The following is an 18,467-nucleotide window of genomic DNA, read 5'->3' as shown; positions in this document are numbered from 1 at the left end:
GTCTTAAAATACCGTGTCCACTCACTGTCCACTCTATTAGACACTCCCACCTAGTTGGTCCACCTTGTAGATGTGAAGTCAGACACGATCGCTCATCTATTGCTGCTGTTTGAGTTGGTCATCTTCTAGACCTTCATCAATGGGCACAGGACGCTGCCCACGGGGCACTGTTGGCTGGATATTTTTGGTTGGTGGACTATTCTCAGTCCAGCAGTGACGTGTTTAAAAACTCCATCAGCGCTGCTGTGTGAAGAATGATCCACCACCCAAATAATACCTGCTCTGTGGGGGTCCTGACCATTGAAAGGGGGCTAACAAAGCATGCAGACCTTTTTTTTTGGTGCTGATAAAATGGACAGTGTGTGTTGAAACAAGGAGGTGGTTTTAATGTTATGGCTGATCGGTCTATATAGCACCTTTCAAATACCCAAGGACACTTTACAATGTCAATGTTAAAGGAAAGAGCAAGCATATGTTTTAGTTTTTAGTTGACCTTTGAGGGAGGAGATGGAGGAACAGTCATAAAGTGATTGTGGAAGGGAGTTCCAGAGTTTGGGGGCTGAGGAACTAAAAGACCCGTCACCAACCAACACCAGTCTATAACTGGGAACCGCTAGAAGGCTTAGCCAGAGGATTTTAGGGCTATGTTGGGACGGTAAGGGTTGCTGAGTTTTGGATGAGCTGAATATAAACTAATTTTTTCTTCTGCATTCTAGTCTAGAAGTTCTAGTCTTAAAGACTTCCTTATTTAGCACTCATTTGATTAAGGAGGAGATGCCACCACTCCCATATTACTATGCACTGTGCACAGGAAACAAATGCTTGATAACCAAAACCTGAAAATGCAAATTCTCTGGTGAGGTTACATTCCGCATTACAAAAATCCCCGACAATCTACTTGCTGTTTTGTTTTCAGCTGTTGACTATAGTTGGATTTATAAACTTGAGCATCTTCCCTTTAGGGAAAACCAGAGCGTACGAGGGAAGTCATTCAGTGAATGAGGGAAAAAGTCACAGATGTAAGCATCATGAGAGCTGTAGAGACCACACCACTATTGGTATAAACACCGATCAGTCATAACAATAAAACCACCTCCTTGTTTCTACACTCACTGTCCATTTTATCAGCTCCACTTAACATCTGTTTCACTGCATGCTTTGTTAGCCCCCTTTCATGCTGTTCAAGGGTCAGGACCCCCACAGGAGGTGGTGGATCATTCTCAGCACTGCAGTGACACTGACATGGTGGTGGTGTGTTAGTGTGTGTTGTGCTGGTGTGAGTGGATCAGACACAGCAGCGCTGATGGAGTTTTATTTTAAAAATATTTTGTATTTTGTATTAATGTAAACATAATTGAATGTAAAGGCTCCGTCTCAAATGCAAAAATTCTCGTCCGTGTTTTGACCCCCACCCCCTTCATGTGCGTCCACAGAATTGTTGGGAGTTTTCAAAGTTGTGTTTTTAGCTGCTTTACACTTCAACATCTTGGACATTTTGACCAACTGATTGCTAACTGAACTGCCGTAGGTTTACTAGGATTTTTGCAGTTGGGTGACAAATGCATGTGACATTCACCAAAAGAAAGGTACAAGCCTGAATAATTGACCCCAACAGGTAGGTTAAGGTCTGATCATACCTGGTGTTTGTATGTTGTTTGCTGTGTTGTTTTGCAACAAAAACATCCAGTGCAAACAAAAACTGCCCATTTTTATCAAGTTTGTTGAACTTTGGCCTCAAAATTGCATTGCCGACTCACAGCACAATTGCTGAGGGTTATCAACTTACAGTAGATACACAGTTGTTAGGAAATGACAAAAGCACTAACTATAGCAGCGCTACTGTCTGAGATTCAAACTTAATGATGAATTATGCAATAAAAATCTAGCCACATGGTTTACAGTATTGAATTAGATGGATTAGAAAGTGTAAATGTACTCTGTGGTTGTGGTGTTTGTATTGTTTACAGCCTGTTAACATTAAGGTGAAGCTGATCCAACAAACCACGTCAACAAAGCCAACAAACTCCCAATGGCGTATCTGTAAAACCAGATTCAAATTCTACATTAAGTTATTCATTAGTTATTACTAACTAAAGGAGCAGTTCTACTAATACTCACACCTATATTGCTCACTAAACTAAATGGCAGATCAGTTTTTGTTGTGACCGGGCCATTTTGCTAGGAGGGTTAGGCTGATCCTAACCTAAAGAATAAGATAAAACAATTCTATCCTGATGTGAACAGTATGTTTAGGGTGGTAATGCTTCCATTCATAATGTACTGGAGATCATAAATGGTTTAATGGGATGTAAATGTGTAAATTAGCATGTAAATCTGTTGGATTTGAGGAAAACTCTATTGAAAGAATGATGATCTGTTCCATAAGTATACTTCCAGACTAGTAGAATTAATTCGAAAGTGAACAGAAGATGTCCAGGAGGCTCGCAATGACCCAACACTTTACTATGTTGTCATTGTGAACTACATGTGTGGCCTAAATTAATTGTACTTGCGTCTTGGGTGGGAAACCATAACAGATCTGTAATGTTTTACATACACAATATTATATTTGATGATATATATATAATTATATTTGAGTATTGTTTCCGCTACTACATTTAGTTCAAGAGGAGCCTACGTGAACAGGTATCATTTTATGTAGCGCTGGTGCGTCCCATTCAAATAAAACTGTAAGGAGGACATCCTATTAAAAATTACCATCATACCAAGGCTGTAACTGCAATATATATTGAGGTGGGGGGGGGGGAAGTAGTATTAATAGAATAGAAAGCATTTATTTGTCATGTATGTATGTGTACAGTAAAACAAAATTCCTTTTTCCCCATATTCAAGCTTGTTTGGACGTTGGGGTCAGAGCGCAGGGTCTGCCATTGTACAGTGCCCCTTCAGTAGAGAGGGTTCAGGGCCTTGCTCAAGAGCCCAACAGTGGCTGTATGGCAAAGCTGGGATTCAAACTCTCGACCTTTCGATTGATAGCCCAAAGCTCTACCCACTACACTACCACTGTCCCATCAGTTGTTGATATGGCAGGAATCTCTTAGAATGGAGCTTGTGTTGGAGATGGCACTCTCATAATTCAGGTACACGTGCCTTGAAAACCATTGTCAATGTGGTATCGTGCACACATTTACATTTAGTCATTTGGCTATGACTTACAGACCTGGGCATCATTTGGCTATGACCAGGTCAGGCAGATGGCACACCTTGCCTGTAGAATTAATGTCAAGACTACACAACTGCCTAAAAATGAGCAGAACAATGAATGTAATTTCAATACACAAATAATGTCAAGCGATGTCTGGGTAACAGTGTTAATTTTGACAGCAAATTTTGATTTAGTTTTAGTCATAGTCTTTTGACTAAAATGTAATTTAGTTTTAGTCATAATTTAGTCATCTGAATTGTTTTAGTTTTAGTCTAGTTTTAGTCGACTAATTATCATAAGAATATAGTCGACTAAATCTACAGTCGATTCAGTCGACTAAAATACATATTTGTTTGTTTATTATGATTTTAACGTCATGTTTTTAGTTTACACATTGGTTACATTCATGACAGGAACGGTAGCTATTCATTACACAAGTTTAAATCGAACACAGTCATGGACAAATTTAGTATCTTCAATTCACCTCACTTGCACGTCTTTGGACTGTGGGAGGAAACCGGAGCACCCGGAGGAAACTCACGCTGACACGGGGAGAACATGCAAACTCCACACAGAAAGGACCCCAACCGCCCCACCTGGGGTTCGAACCCAGGACCTTCTTGCTGTGAGGCGACAGTGCTACCCACTTAGCCACCGTGCCGCCCTAAAATAAATATAAAGGGTGTAAAATGTAAATGCTTTTTTATCACTTCCCTTAAATTATTTATACACATACATATACACTAATGAAACATTGTTAATCAGGTATGGAATATTATTAATGTTTGAATGTGCAATACACACAAAACCAGATTTAACTTATTTCAAACAACTTTATTTAACTGACCTTGCTTATTGAGAATAACAATAACAAAATATTAATGACCAGTAGGCCTGCTCTGCCTGAAAAATATATGCATTGTTCATAACAAATTGCATATTACATTCTTTATAAAACTGGGTACCATAAAAGCAGCTGTGCCATTATGTTGCCATTATACTGCCAGCAGTGCCAGATGTTTCAGATTTGTTGTGTTTTTACCCGAGATCGCCCCACATGGTTTACACATCGTCTTGTTTTTCACGACGTCAAATGAGAAATGTGTCCAGATATCGACTCTCCTCTTTCTCCCTGTTGACATTGTGGAGTTAACCTGGTTCCATGAGTAAAGAAAGTTCACAGGCTAGTCTGGTCTTCCCGGGTTCAGATCAAACTTGTGCGAGTGTGGTCTTACCGCGGTACAGAGCTATCTCTATCTACGGCTCTGCCGCGGTACTGCAAAAGATTAGTACTGATTGGATGGCTACCCGGCTTGTCCCGCCCCTCCACATACGCTAAAGTAGTTATGATTGGATCTCTTCCTAACTTGTCCCTACCTTCCACAAAACTAAATCAGTTCTGATTGGATGTCGTCCCTGCCAGACATTTTCGTCTCGTTTTTATTCGTTGACGAAAGTGTCGATTCATTTCGTCATAGTTTTTATCTTTTTTTGTAGTTTTTATTTAGTCATCGTCTCGTTTTCATCATGAAAAAAGGTTCGTTGACGAAAACTATGACGAAAATCATTCGTCAACGAAATTAACACTGCTGGGTAACCATTAAGCTTAATTGTATTTAGTCTTGGGTTTATGTACTATTATATACTATATGGTGAAGAGTATGTGGGCACGTGCCAATGAGCTTGTTGGACATGAAGTTATAGCATTCATATAAATAATTTGATACACAGTGTTAGCAATGGGTGTGGCTGAAACACTTCAATAACAACAGGGGTGTCTAAATACTTTTGGCCATATAGATTATGTTGTGGAAAGTGGCATCAGAAATCACAGATCTTCTCAACAAACATGAAAACAAACAAAGTATCGCAAATTTCGATGAAAAAGATTCTGTATAAGATTTCCTAAAATTGCACAATATCAGGTCTGTCTGAAACCTAGTGAGCTGCCTTGCTGCCTAATACCTACCTGATCAGCTGCCTCAGTAGAGAGTATTCTAATAAGATATGGAATGGCAGATTATTTAGACACACTACTTAAACAGAGATTACAACGATAATCGATACATCACCGCCGTTTTAGCTTGCTAAGCTAACACAGTTAGCCTCAGTGAAATCAAACTGATGGGCTGAGGCGAAACAACCAGCTAGCATGCCACTAACGTCTCCCTTTGTGTACCGAAAACGCTAAAATTGTCACTAACGAGCCCGAATTTACAAATAAATGACACAGAATTTATTTACATTTAAAAAGAACTAAGTTCGTTGCTCAGCATTCATCCGCCATGTTTGTATTTATTTGAGACAAAAGTTGTGCCGCACTGAATGCTGGGATTGCGTCGGACGCTCCCTCGTTATTCAGTCAGATTATCACTCAGAATTAAGGCGGCTCAGTAGGAGCATTTTAAGGGATCTAAGAATTTAGACATGCCCTCTTCTCATAAGTGTAGGATGATGTAAAATGTGTCTATGTAAAGAGATGACTACATTTTCAGACAGACCGTTTGTACACCTACTGTATCTAAGCAATGCACCAGCTAAAATAGAGAACATGTGGTAGCCTAAGTTTAGGTTTTAGACCGCTATAATATAATTATTGGCTCAATAATACATAACTAATAACTTATCGTTTTCTGAGCAAGTAGCAAATAACATCAAATTGTCAGTTTAACTGCTGATAAATTAAACAAAGGACTTATTTTGGGTGGAATTTTATTTATTTAGACAATAATGGAGCAAAGCGCCTCAGGCGACATGCTCACTGTTACTATAGCAACCGTGTAAACAGGACTGTTAGCAGCTGGCTAACTGAGCTCGTCTGAGCTTTTTACCTCAGAAATGTTCTGTAAAACATTATCAGAATTAAGCACAAATAAAAAAAAATTTGCTTAGGATTGTTCCTAAATGTTCTATATTATGATATGTTTAAAAATCTTTAGCTCAAGATTATTCCACAACTTCATATTTCAGGATGAATCCAAAACTCTTTAGCTCAGAATAATTCCAACACGCTTTAACAACGGACAGTATCACAATTCTCTAACCCTCTAACTAGGGCTGGGCGATATGACGGTACATTCGGTATACCGCCTTTGATTTCTCATACGGTATGGATTTTCATATACCAGCACACCGTAACATAGTTGATTGTAACAGCTGTTGGCTTCAGTAGGCAGCAAATCATATAATATTGTTCACCGCTAAAATATCACGCTATGGAGCGCTGTGCAGATTAAGTAGTTAGCCAGTTGGTGATAGTATGACAGTGCAAACAGATGAGAGAGGTTTTCTCAATATGGTGATAAAAAAAAAAAAAAAACAGAAGGAGGATGAAGAGAGGAAGACCAAATATGCACCGGAAGAACCTGCCAAAGAAATGAGGCATGTCGGCAGTTTAGAACAGACTAAAACACTATATACTGCAAACACTATATGTCTTTGCAGTACACTATATGTCTACAAACAATTTTCAACATTTCAAACGCAGTAACAATCCACATATGCAAGGACACGATTCCTCTATAGACAGTGGATTCCAGGTATGTCTTACAGGATGAAAATACTTCATGTTAGTCGCTATTTTAACGTAATAAGTGAACTGAAATAGTAGATATTTAAAGTCATCCTCTTTTCAAACATCGTTTTATTAGTTAAAGGGAGAGCTAAGGGTAATTGTACAATACTTAAATATTAAAAAAAAAAATGTATTTATTGCAACAGTTTCACGTGTACTGATTCCATCATATATTGTGTCATTTTGTTGGGCCAAGCTAAGCTTATACAGTGGACCCTTGACTTACGAATTTAATTGGTTCTGAAGGGCTGTTCTTAAGTCAAAATGTTCGTTAGTTAAACCTATTTTTCCCATAAGCAATAATGTAAATAGAATTAATCCGTGCCAGAACTCCCAAACTACCTCCTTACTCCTAACCTTTCTAATGTCTTAAATGCTCTTTTTTGTTATAAATACAAGTATATTTTCCCTTAAATCTTAAATTATAGAATAGATAATACTGTAATAAACAATAATAAACAACAATACACAGTAGTACTTTACTGTACATAAAACACACATCACATATCAGTACAGTAAAGAATTTACTTCTTTTTTTTAAAATGTATCTACCAGAAACAACAATAACTCTCATATTTCTCTATTATTTCCTTCTTTATTTCAATAGTGTTGTATTTTGTAGGTGTAACTGCACGAAAGAAAGACGAGTTCCTTCTTCTCTCTCACTCACTGTCCCCTCTGTCTGATACACAGTGACACCTACTGGCAGGAGTAATTATACAACAACAAATAGTGATAGATTTTTTCATTTTCTCAGCACTGCGCTTCTTCTGCGCCTTCTTAGGGGACATTTTAATATTGAATTTTACAAAATATAAAGAAAACAAGGAAAAAACACCGTCCGCTGTCCGAATGTTCGCTCACTGTGTATACAGTGCCTTGCAAAAGTATTCAGCCCCCTTGAACTTTTCAACCTTTTGCCACATTTCAGGCTTCAAACATAACGATATGAAATTGTAATTTTTTGTGAAGAATCAACAACAAGTGGGACACAATCGTGAAGTGGAACGAAATTTATTGGATATTTTAAACTTTTTTTAGAAATAAAAAACTGAAAAGTGGGGCGTGCAATATTATTCAGCCCCCTTGCGTTAATACTTTGTAGCGCCACCTTTTGCTGCGATTACAGCTGAAAGTCGCTTGGGGTATGTCTCTATCAGTTTTGCACATCGAGAGACAGAAATTTTTGCCCATTCTTCCTTGCAAAACAGCTCGAGCTCAGTGAGGTTGGATGGAGAGCGTTTGTGAACAGCAGTTTTCAGCTCTTTCCACAGATTCTCGATGGGATTCAGGTCTGGACTTTGACTTGGCCATTCTAACACCTGGATACGTTTATTTGTGAACCATTCCATTGTAGATTTTGCTTTATGTTTTGGATCATTGTCTTGTTGGAAGATAAATCTCCGTCCCTGTCTCAGGTCTTTTGCAGACTGCAACAGGTTTTCTTCCAGAATGGTCCTGTATTTGGCTCCATCCATCTTCCCATCAATTTTAACCATCTTCCCTGTCCCTGCTGAAGAAAAGCAGGCCCAAACCATGATGCTGCCACCACCATGTTTGACAGTGGGGATGGTGTGTTCAGGGTGATGAGCTGTGTTGCTTTTACGCCAAACATAACGTTTTGCATTGTGGCCAAAAAGTTCGATTTTGGTTTCATCTGACCAGAGCACCTTCTTCCACATGTTTGGTGTGTCTCCCAGGTGACTTTTTATAGATATCTTTGAGAAATGGCTTTCTTCTTCCCACTCTTCCATAAAGGCCAGATTTGTGCAGTGTACGACTGATTGTGTCCTATGGACAGAGTCTCCCACCTCAGCTGTAGATCTCTGCAGTTCATTCAGAGTGATCATGGGCCTCTTGGCTGCATCCCTGATCAGTCTTCTCCTTGTTTGAGCTGAAAGTTTAGAGGGACGGCCGGGTCTTGGTAGATTTGCAGTGGTCTGATACTCCTTCCATTTCAATATGATCGCTTGCACAGTGCTCCTTGAGATGTTTAAAGCTTGGGAAATCTTTTTGTATCCAAATCCGGCTTTAAACTTCTCCACAACAGTATCTCGGACCTGCCTGGTGTGTTCCTTGGTCTTCATGATGCTCTCTGCGCTTTAAACAGAACTCTGAGACTGTCACAGAGCAGGTGCATTTATACGGAGACTTGATTACACACAGGTGGATTCTATTTATCACCATCAGTCATTTAGGTCAACATTGGATCATTCAGAGATCCTCACTGAACTTCTGGAGTGAGTTTGCTGCACTGAAAGTAAAGGGGCTGAATAATATTGCACGCCCCACTTTTTAGTTTTTTATTTCTAAAAAAAGTTTAAAATATCCAATAAATTTCGTTCTACTTCACGATTGTGTCCCACTTGTTGTTGATTCTTCACAAAAAATTACAATTTCATATCGTTATGTTTGAAGCCTGAAATGTGGCAAAAGGTTGAAAAGTTCAAGGGGGCTGAATACTTTTGCAAGGCACTGTATCTATAGAGAGAGAGAGACAGTTGGAGTCAACTTGTTCGTGAATTTCTGTTCTGTTCGTAATTAATTAAGTTGAAAAAGATCATTCTAACCCGAAATGTTCGTATGGTAAATTGTTCATAACTCAAGGGTCTACTGTAGTCCTCAAAACATTCATTATATACATGGTGAAATTAAAACTTTTTATAATCTATTTACTTATGACAGTAGAATCAGCTGCAAACATATAAAAGAAAAAAATTGTAACATACCATGAAACCATCAGAATCTTAAAAACCACTGTGATACAAATTTTTGGTCATACTGCCCAGCCCCACTCTGAGGTTAAAAAAATATATATATCAGAGTTAAGCACAATTTTAACATTTTAGCTTAGGATCATTCCTAAATGTTCTATATTAGACAGTTCCACAACTTTCGCCGACGCACCTCTCTCTATTTACATGACTGATAGGCTTCGTTTTGTCAGGAGGCTTGCTCTGTTCTCGTCTTTTCCTCTGTGTTTTATTCTTATTTTAGCAAGTTCTAGTGCTCTAAGAAACTCTAAGTCCCCACTATAAAATCACAGCCTCCACCACACAGGGTAAATGAAATTTCTCCCCTGTAGTACAGTACACTAATTTTAATATTCATTGACAGGTTTTACATGACATATTTACGTATCTATTTACTTTGTTCATTTTACTGTTTGTTACATGTGCATGTTTAGCACTTCTGTGGACCTTAGTGCTGTGTTTTTGTATATTTTTGCACCGCCTGGAAAAACATCGCTGCTGCAGACAACCGCATTTTACAGACCAGTGCTCCCCCCTTTAGTCTGTTAAATTAAGGTTTCACTGTATTAGCAGCCTAACTGTATTTACAATAAGGCAGTGGTAGCTCAGTGGTTATAGTACTGGACTAGTAATCAGGAGGTTGCCACTATTGGGCTTCTGAGCAAGGCCCTTAATCCTCAATTGCTCAAATTGTGTTCAGTGATAATTGTAAGTTGCTTTGGATAAAAGCATCATGCTACATGTTTATAGTGCAATTATTAAACAGCTCATTAATTATTAAAACAGTTTACCCAACAGGTCGATTTACAATTGTGACTGATACAGTGCAAGCAAGGAAGTGTTTAGGACCACTCAATAGTGGCAACTTGGCAGTGGTAGGGTCTGAATCAACAACCTTCTTATTGACAGTCCAGTATCATAACCAGTAGGCTGGCACTTCACTTTCCAAAGGTACACGTTAGAGCAACTGAAAGGGAAGAATATGCAAATTAGGAGTTTCACTGTACAACCAGTGCAACCTGCTTCACTGTGCACATGACAGTAAAAAATCTAAACAACAATGCTTTGCAGTACAACGATAATGATACAGCAAGTAGGGATGTCAGTGATTAATCGGTTAACTAATAACCTGACAAAGAAATGCTGTCGGTTAAAATGTCACTTCAATTAATTTCCAACAGCTGAGGCTTGATTCCAGTTAATCTGTACAGAGTTACAGTGCTGATTTTAAACACATTTACATCAGTGTCCAGCACCAGCTCTGTGTTTTATAAGCATTTATATCATTCAAAAAACGTTGATACTATTACATTTTATAATCACAAATGCAGACAGTCTGGAGTCTGACTGCATGTCTGCACGTGTCATGTGTGGAATGATGTGCAGATTTTGCATCGTCAAAGAGATAAAAGATGGTTCACAAAGATAAAGAAGCTCCTGCCATTGGTTTACATTACTGCCATGTTCATTAAATTACATTGTTTTTTAGTAAATGGAGCACGAAGACTAGCTGATATGAAACTTATGTTGATTAGAAGCTCTGTGCATGATGGTTATCAGTCAAAAAATGTCAGTACTAATAGCAATGCAAGTATGTAAACACAAAGCAAAAGTATTATAGTGTATTATTAGTGCACCAGTAATGCAGTGATGCTGATGCATTAACACTACGCAAATGCAAAATAGTAGTAATAGTATAAATAATGCAATGCTTCTCTAAGACGTCATTTACAAACACTATTTAAGCAAAGAATACAATAACAATAATGCAATAGCAGGGGTCACATCTAGGGGTCATGTCGACCAACCAATCCACCTATTGCATGTTTATTTCGGAAGGTGAGAGGTAACCCACTTGGACAAAGTTTCGGACCTATGTGCCCAGGACCTTGGTGCTGTGTGGCACTCACAACACACGAAAGAAAACCCATGCTTTTATAGGTCAAGCATGCGGTGGGTCCGGGGTACCACTGGGCATAAAACAGTAACAAAAACATATAGGGACAAGCTGCCAATCCACTTACTGACCTGTTCCTAAGAAAACTCAGACGGACACCGAGAGAACATACAAAACTCTTTGCAGACAGTGTGTGTGCGTGTGTGTGAGTGTGTGTACCCTCGTCATGGTGGAACGGCAGCTTCATGGGATTCTCCAGCAGGGATTTGAGCACTCCGTGGGTCGGAGGCAGGAAAGCCGAGCTGACGGGCCGTGACATTTTCTCCATCGCTTCTCCACGCGTGCACGAATAATCCACAGAGAGAAAAGCGAGAAATTAAATAAATAAAATAAGAGAAATTAATAATAATGGGAAATAAAATCAGACGGGCGCGCGGAACAGCGAGCGCGGTGCGTGTGTCAGGCGCGCGCACTCCGCTCTTCTGATCTGCAGTCGCTCAGGCTCGAGCGCTCTCACCTCTCGCTCACGTGCGTTAGCGCGCGCGCCCCCGCCACAGCCGTCTCCGCGCTCATGAGTAGTTCAGCGATTCAGATGGAGAGGCGGCGGGGCCGAGCGGGGAGGCGCGCGCGCGTGCACGCACTGATCAAAGTGTGTCGAGCGCGCTCGCGGCGTTTTTACTTTCGTATACTGTAAGCTACATTGTGCATCGATTGTAGAGGGTTTGTGAGTCAGTGCCGCAAGAAACACGAGGACTGATGACCCGGGTTCGATCATTGCACCCAGTCAGTGTCTTTAAGCAAGCCTGTCCAGTCTCATCCACAACGGGCGGCTGTGGCTTCTGGTTTTCATACCAACCGAACACACGCTGAAAAACAGCAGCCACACTCTGGCATTTGGTGAAGTTTGGGGGTTTTGGCATATTCTCCAGGATATGTTTTATTCATTTCATTTCATTTACATTTTCAGCATTTAGCAGACGCTTTTATCCAAAGCGACTTACACAATGAGCAATTGAGGGTTAAGGGCCTTGCTCAGGGGCCCAACAGTGGCAACTTGGTGGTGGCGGGGCTTGAACCGGCAACCTTCTGTTTACTAGTCCAGTACCTTAACCACTGAGCTATCACTGGCCCTGTATATTTATACAGCCTGTATAAATATGCACATCTTTGCAGAAAGACAATGTATGGCCAGAAATAGTTGGGCACATCTTGCAATTATTCATCATATAAAATCAACTGTATGTTTCCAAATTTGTGCCAACAGTTTGGGGAAGGCCCAACATAAAGATATGATTCGTCAGGCCTGCACAGAGCCCTGACCTCAACCCCTGTGATGACCCAAAATCTCATGGTCAGAAGGCCCCTTTCTTTTGGAGTGTAATTGTTAACTTTCATACTATTTATACTATTTTATTTATATGAATTTATTGTTTACAGAGATTCATACAGTACATAGCAATAGATGTTAAATCTAATTAAATCTATTATTATTATTATTATTATTATTATTATTATTATTATTATCATAACAATGATTATCATCACATGTATTATAATTATTATTAAATTAATTACTGTAATTGTAATATTATTGATGTGTTATTACATCTAATAATTTAACCATCATCATCAATTATTATTAGTATCACATATATTATTATTAGCATTATTATTGTTGTTGTTATTATTATTATGACATGTATAATTATAATTACTATTTTTATTGTTCTTATCATCATTGCTTATTATTATTATTATTACTATTATTATTATTATTATTATTAGTAGTAGTAGTAGTAGTAGTAGTATTAGTAGCAGTATTTATTAATATCATAATTAAAATTATTGTTATTAGTTGTAGCAGTAGTACGGTCATGTGTATTATTATTATTAGTAGTAGTAGTAGTAATAGTAGTAGTATTAGTAGCAGTGTTTATTATTAGTAGTAATAGTAGTAGTATTAGTAGCAGTGTTTATTGTTATTAGTAAAAAAATATTAGTAGTAGTAGTAATAGTAGTTTTATTAGTAGCAGTGTTTATTATTATTATTAGTAGTAGTAATAGTAGTAGTATTAGTAGCAGTGTTTATTTTTTTTATTTTTTTTATTATTATTATTAGTAGTAGTAGTAATAGTAGTTGTATTAGTAGCAGTGTTTATTATTATTATTAGTAGTAGTAATAGTAGTAATATTAGTAGCAGTGTTTATTATTATTATTAGTAGTAGTAGTAGTAATAATAGTAGTAATATTAGTAGCAGTGTTTATTATTATTATTATTAGTAGTAGTAGTAATAATAGTAGTAGTATTAGTAGCAGTGTTTATTATTATTATTATTATTATCATTTTTATTATTAGTAGTAGTAGTAGTAGTAATAGTAGTAGTATTAGAAGCAGTGTTTATTATTGTTATTAGTAGTCGTAGTAGTAATAGTAGTAGTATTAGTAGCAGTGTTTATTATTATTATTATTATTAGTAGTAGTAGTAGTAGTAATAGTAGTAGTATTAGTAGCAGTGTTTATTATTATTAGTAGTAGTAGTATAAGTAATAGTAGTAGTATTAGAAGCAGTGTTTATTATTGTTATTAGTAGTCGTAGTAGTAATAGTAGTAGTATTAGTAGCAGTGTTTATTATTATTATTAGTAGTAGTAGTAGTAGTAGTAATAGTAGTAGTATTAGTAGCAGTGTTTATTATTAGTAGTAGTAGTAGTAGTAGTAATAGTAGTAGTAGTATTAGTAGCAGTGTTTATTATTGTTATTAGTAATAGCAGTAGTCGTAATAGTAGTTGTATTAGTAGCAGTGTCTATTATTATTAGTAGTAATAGTAGTAGTATTAGTAGCAGTGTTTATTATTATTAGTAGTAGTATTAGTAGCAGTGTTTATTATTGTTATTATTTTTATTATTAGTAGTAGTAGTAGTAGTAGTAGTAGTAGCAGTGTTTATTATTGTTATTATTTTTATTATTATTATTATTATTATTATTATTATTATTAATAGTAGTAGTAGTATGGTCATGTGTATTATTATTATTATCAATAATTGTTTGTTCTTATTATCATTATCGCATGCAATATTATTTTTACAGATATTATTATTTAAATCATCATCACAAATTATTATCGCATGTATTATTATTTTAATATTAGCATTATTATAATTTTTTGTTATTACATGTATTTTAATAATCATTCTATTAATAATTATTGTTTTTTCTATCATCATCGCATATTATTACTTTTATGATTATTATTATTATTAGATTTAATATCATGCCCTCCCGCATTGTAGTACACTGACTGTGAACCATAACATCCACCGCTCAGGGCTCTCCTCAGTAACAGAGTTGGCAACAGCGCGCTTAGCCTGCGCTCTGCACTCTGATTGGCTGACGTTAAGGCGTGTGATGAATCTGATAGGCTATTGGTGATTGTCTGTCTTATGTTATCCAATCATAATTCGCTCCGTCTGGAGGGCGGTAATTTCAGTGCGGGAGGCCCGTTCGAGCTGACCTACTTTTGTCCAATAGGAAGATGGAAGAGCTCCACGGCCCGTGCCATCACGTGCACTGTAACGTGGACTTAAGCGTGGTGCTGTTAATAATCATAACATCCCATAATACATCAGTTTTAATCTTTATAAACTCATAAATCATTCATATACATTATATGTTCAAAAGTGTGTGGACGCTTATTCTAATGATGAAGTTTCTAAGAGTTTTAGCAACACACATTGCTAACAGGTGCATTGAATCAACAAACTTTTGTGGCAACACTTTGGGGAAGGTTCCTTTCTGTCTTTAGCATGACTGTGTCTCTGTGCTCAAAGCCAGGTTCATAAAAACATGGTTTACTTCAATAGTCCTGGTCTTAATCACACTAAACACCTTTTGGATGAGTCCGTACCCATCCACAACTTCCCCTCATGTCTGCATGCAGCCAGTTATATCTGTATGTAGACGCCCTACCGGCTGAAAGCACTGCTGGTGATTCGACCACTGGATCCCAGCAGCAGTAGGCTAGTGTAATTTACCACCGTATTGTATGCCCTATTCTTCTTATTATTATGGTTTACCAAGGCTTTATCCGTGTCAGGGTCATGGTGTGTCTGGTTTCCCTGGAATTACCAGGCACAATGCAGTAACACAATCTGGACAGGATGCCAATCCATTGGCCATTCCCCTCTCAGACAGAGACAATCATGTCTGTATGTAGACGCCGGACTGGCCTATAGCATTGCCTGGTAGTGGGTTAGCGCAATGTACCTCTGCACCACTCGAATGCAGCATTATTATTATTATTAATTTACGTATATATTTATTTGTTTTTATTTTCATGGTTTACCGATGCTTTGTTCTTGTCAGGGTCATGGTGGGTCTGGTTTCCCTGAAATTACAGGGCGCAATGCAGTAATACAATCTGGACAGGATGCCAATCCATTGGCCTTGGCCATTCCCCTCTCAGACAGACAATTATGTCTGCATGTAGACGTCTAACTGGCCTATAGCATTCTTCTTCTTCTTCTTCTTCTTATTATTATTATTATTATTATTATATTCCTGGCAGAATAAACTTATAAATATGTATGATTATGTGTATGTGTGTGTGTGTGTGGGGGGGGGGGGGTGTTGTTGTTAGCAAGTCCACAGTGAATTTGAAGCTACTGGATGGGTGACACTGTCCACTGTCAAACAAGCTGTACATAGTTTTAAAGATTGCTCTGCAAACCAAAAGACTCTTTCTCTCTATTAAATGTAGGTATGTATATTTTTGTTTGGGGCAGTTGTAGCCTAGTGGTTCAGGTACTGGACTAGTAGTCAAAATGTCGCAGGTTGCCACTGTTGGCCCCTTGAGCAAGGCCCTCAGTTGCTTAGACAAAATACTGTCACAGTACTGTAAGTCACTTTGGATAAAAGCGTCTCTAAATGCCGTAAATGTAAATGTTTGCTTAGCAACAATAATAAATCATGGCCACCAATCTACAATCTTCTCCAAATCAAATCTGTGATGTTTTTTATAAGAACATACAATCTGACTTCTTGTATTTGGTCAAAAGAGAAATTGTGAGGTAGCCACAGACTTTGCTTGTGAACTTTTAACCTCAGACTGTATACTGAGAACGCATCTATGGTTACTGGGGTGAGATTTCATATCAACAGCCTATAAAGTTCAGGATAAAAGTAGATAACGTGTTTTGTTTGTACATGAGAATCGATTCATAGGCTCAATTCATCTTCTAATCCAAACACCAAGAACCAAAACCGGAATATAAAAGGGATTAAAGGGGACTAGATGAATAAACAGATCATCTCAGGTTTGTAATAGATCATGATTGATAGTATGATTTATAGACGTCATGAAAAGGATTTAAATGATGTTTGCATTGATGTTGCTGAGCTGCACATTCGGCTGAGGTGCGTGAGAATGAGTGGGCAGGGACGAGTGTGTGTATTTGTGTGTGTGTGGTAACCGTCTGGTTGCTAAAGCAAAGAGTATTGTGACGACATTCACGCTGAAAAGTAGGACACTGTTCATAGTGTGTGTGTGTGTGTGTGTGTGTGTGGTTAGAGGGAGCCTACGAAAAGAAAGCACGCTCATTAATAAAAAAACAGGCGGACAAATTAAAGGAAAACAGCAAAACAATGCGTGAAGAAATACGACGGGTGGGCACTGTTGGGGGCATTGTGCTGGCATGCTTTTGGTCCACTCGTTCACATGAACCGATCACCTATGCTTTTGTTATTGTTACTATTTTATGATTTGAAATGATAATTTGATGATTTTATTTTACCCTGTGCATTCTGCATCACGCCCACACTATAACACACTTTTTATGAATGTGTAAAGCCGCTGACCGCATGTTTACACTGGCCAGTGGTGAACAGATACAAACAGTTTACACTCTCATACTCCTTCTTCTTGACCGGACAGTTAAGAGTCGCCGTTGCTGCAGCAAAGTGAATCCTCATCCGGCTTAGCCTCGTTCTCATTACAGTTTTTGATGCTTGCTTTTAGAAAGTACCCAAAGAATATCTACACAGGAGTGAGGAGAACGTACCAAACCCCTCACAGACCAGAGGGGAAGATTAAACCCAGCATCCCATTTTTCATCAGCTGCTTTTTCAGCAATACCATGGATGGCTGTACCGTTATTTCCTATGGAGCTTGCCGCTGCGCCTCCTTCCTTTAAAGTTCACCTGATTACATTTTGACCTAGTTTGCCGATGACCTTTTCAAAGCTCCACAAATTAGACGAACAGTTTGATTTAACGTTGTAAAAGCGACTCAGGAAGTACGAACAACGCTCAACAAACGCTCAAATAAAGCTTAATGTGGCTTGTTGTACTAAAATAACGAGTGAGGAATTCAGTTAGTGGAGAGAACTTATGATCAGTAATAATTAAGGAGAAGTTTAGTGTTCCTGTGTCGTTCTTTTAGTACATTAAACCATGTTAAGCCTTTTTTCCACGTTAAGCGTTTTTGACTCTCCCGGAGAAGCTGATTCTCAGCGGTTCTCAGACCCCCGAGCTGTAACACAAGTTTAAAAGTGAAACAGTGAGGAAAATCCAGATAAACACAGATACATGTGGATGCTTTCAGATTAGATTTGATAGATATTCATGCCATCGTCACTTTGATGACGTTTCACTGCACATCTCAAGACGAGCGCTGAGCAAAGTCACTATTTGCGCCGAGGCTTGCGATGAGCAAAGCGCAAAATGCTTCTCATGTGAATGCACTAGAGAAAGCCACAGTGGCGAAAAACACAAGGAACAGTGTCCCCATCTACGTTTTCATATCACCAATAGTCAGTTGATGATGAACATCTGTAACAACAGCACAAATGCTCGCAGGTAATCTACGTGTTCCACCATCATGTTATAACTCTTTACTAACATTGTGCAACACCAACCGTAGATAATACATCCTTGGCTCCCAAACACTGGTGAAAACGAGGGCCGGTTCTAAAAAAAAAGCACCAAGGTTCAAACAAGACTGAACGAAAATGGTTCAAGAACCAGAGTTCTTTTTGTTGAAAAGCACTAATTGTAAGCCAGGCCTTATGGCTCAATATCA

General features: G+C 38.2%; 1 protein-coding gene across 1 annotated transcript in view; it reads right to left on the bottom strand.

The window, feature by feature from the left end:
• The window catches only part of hlfa (HLF transcription factor, PAR bZIP family member a), a 25,942-nt gene extending 14,070 nt beyond the window's left edge, over nt 1–11,872 (bottom strand). Inside the window, exon 1 of the mRNA XM_062990894.1 lies at nt 11,610–11,872. Coding sequence (XP_062846964.1) covers nt 11,610–11,718 — 109 coding nt within the window. The 5' untranslated portion in view covers nt 11,719–11,872. The remainder of the gene's footprint in view (nt 1–11,609) is intronic.
• Between the last annotated feature and the right edge of the window lie 6,595 nt (nt 11,873–18,467).

Source organism: Trichomycterus rosablanca, chromosome 2 (genome assembly GCF_030014385.1).
Source record: "Trichomycterus rosablanca isolate fTriRos1 chromosome 2, fTriRos1.hap1, whole genome shotgun sequence".
Lineage (NCBI taxonomy): Eukaryota > Metazoa > Chordata > Actinopteri > Siluriformes > Trichomycteridae > Trichomycterus > Trichomycterus rosablanca.
The sequence above is the reverse complement of the archived record's forward strand: the minus strand, read 5'-3'. Positions and strand labels throughout refer to the sequence as shown.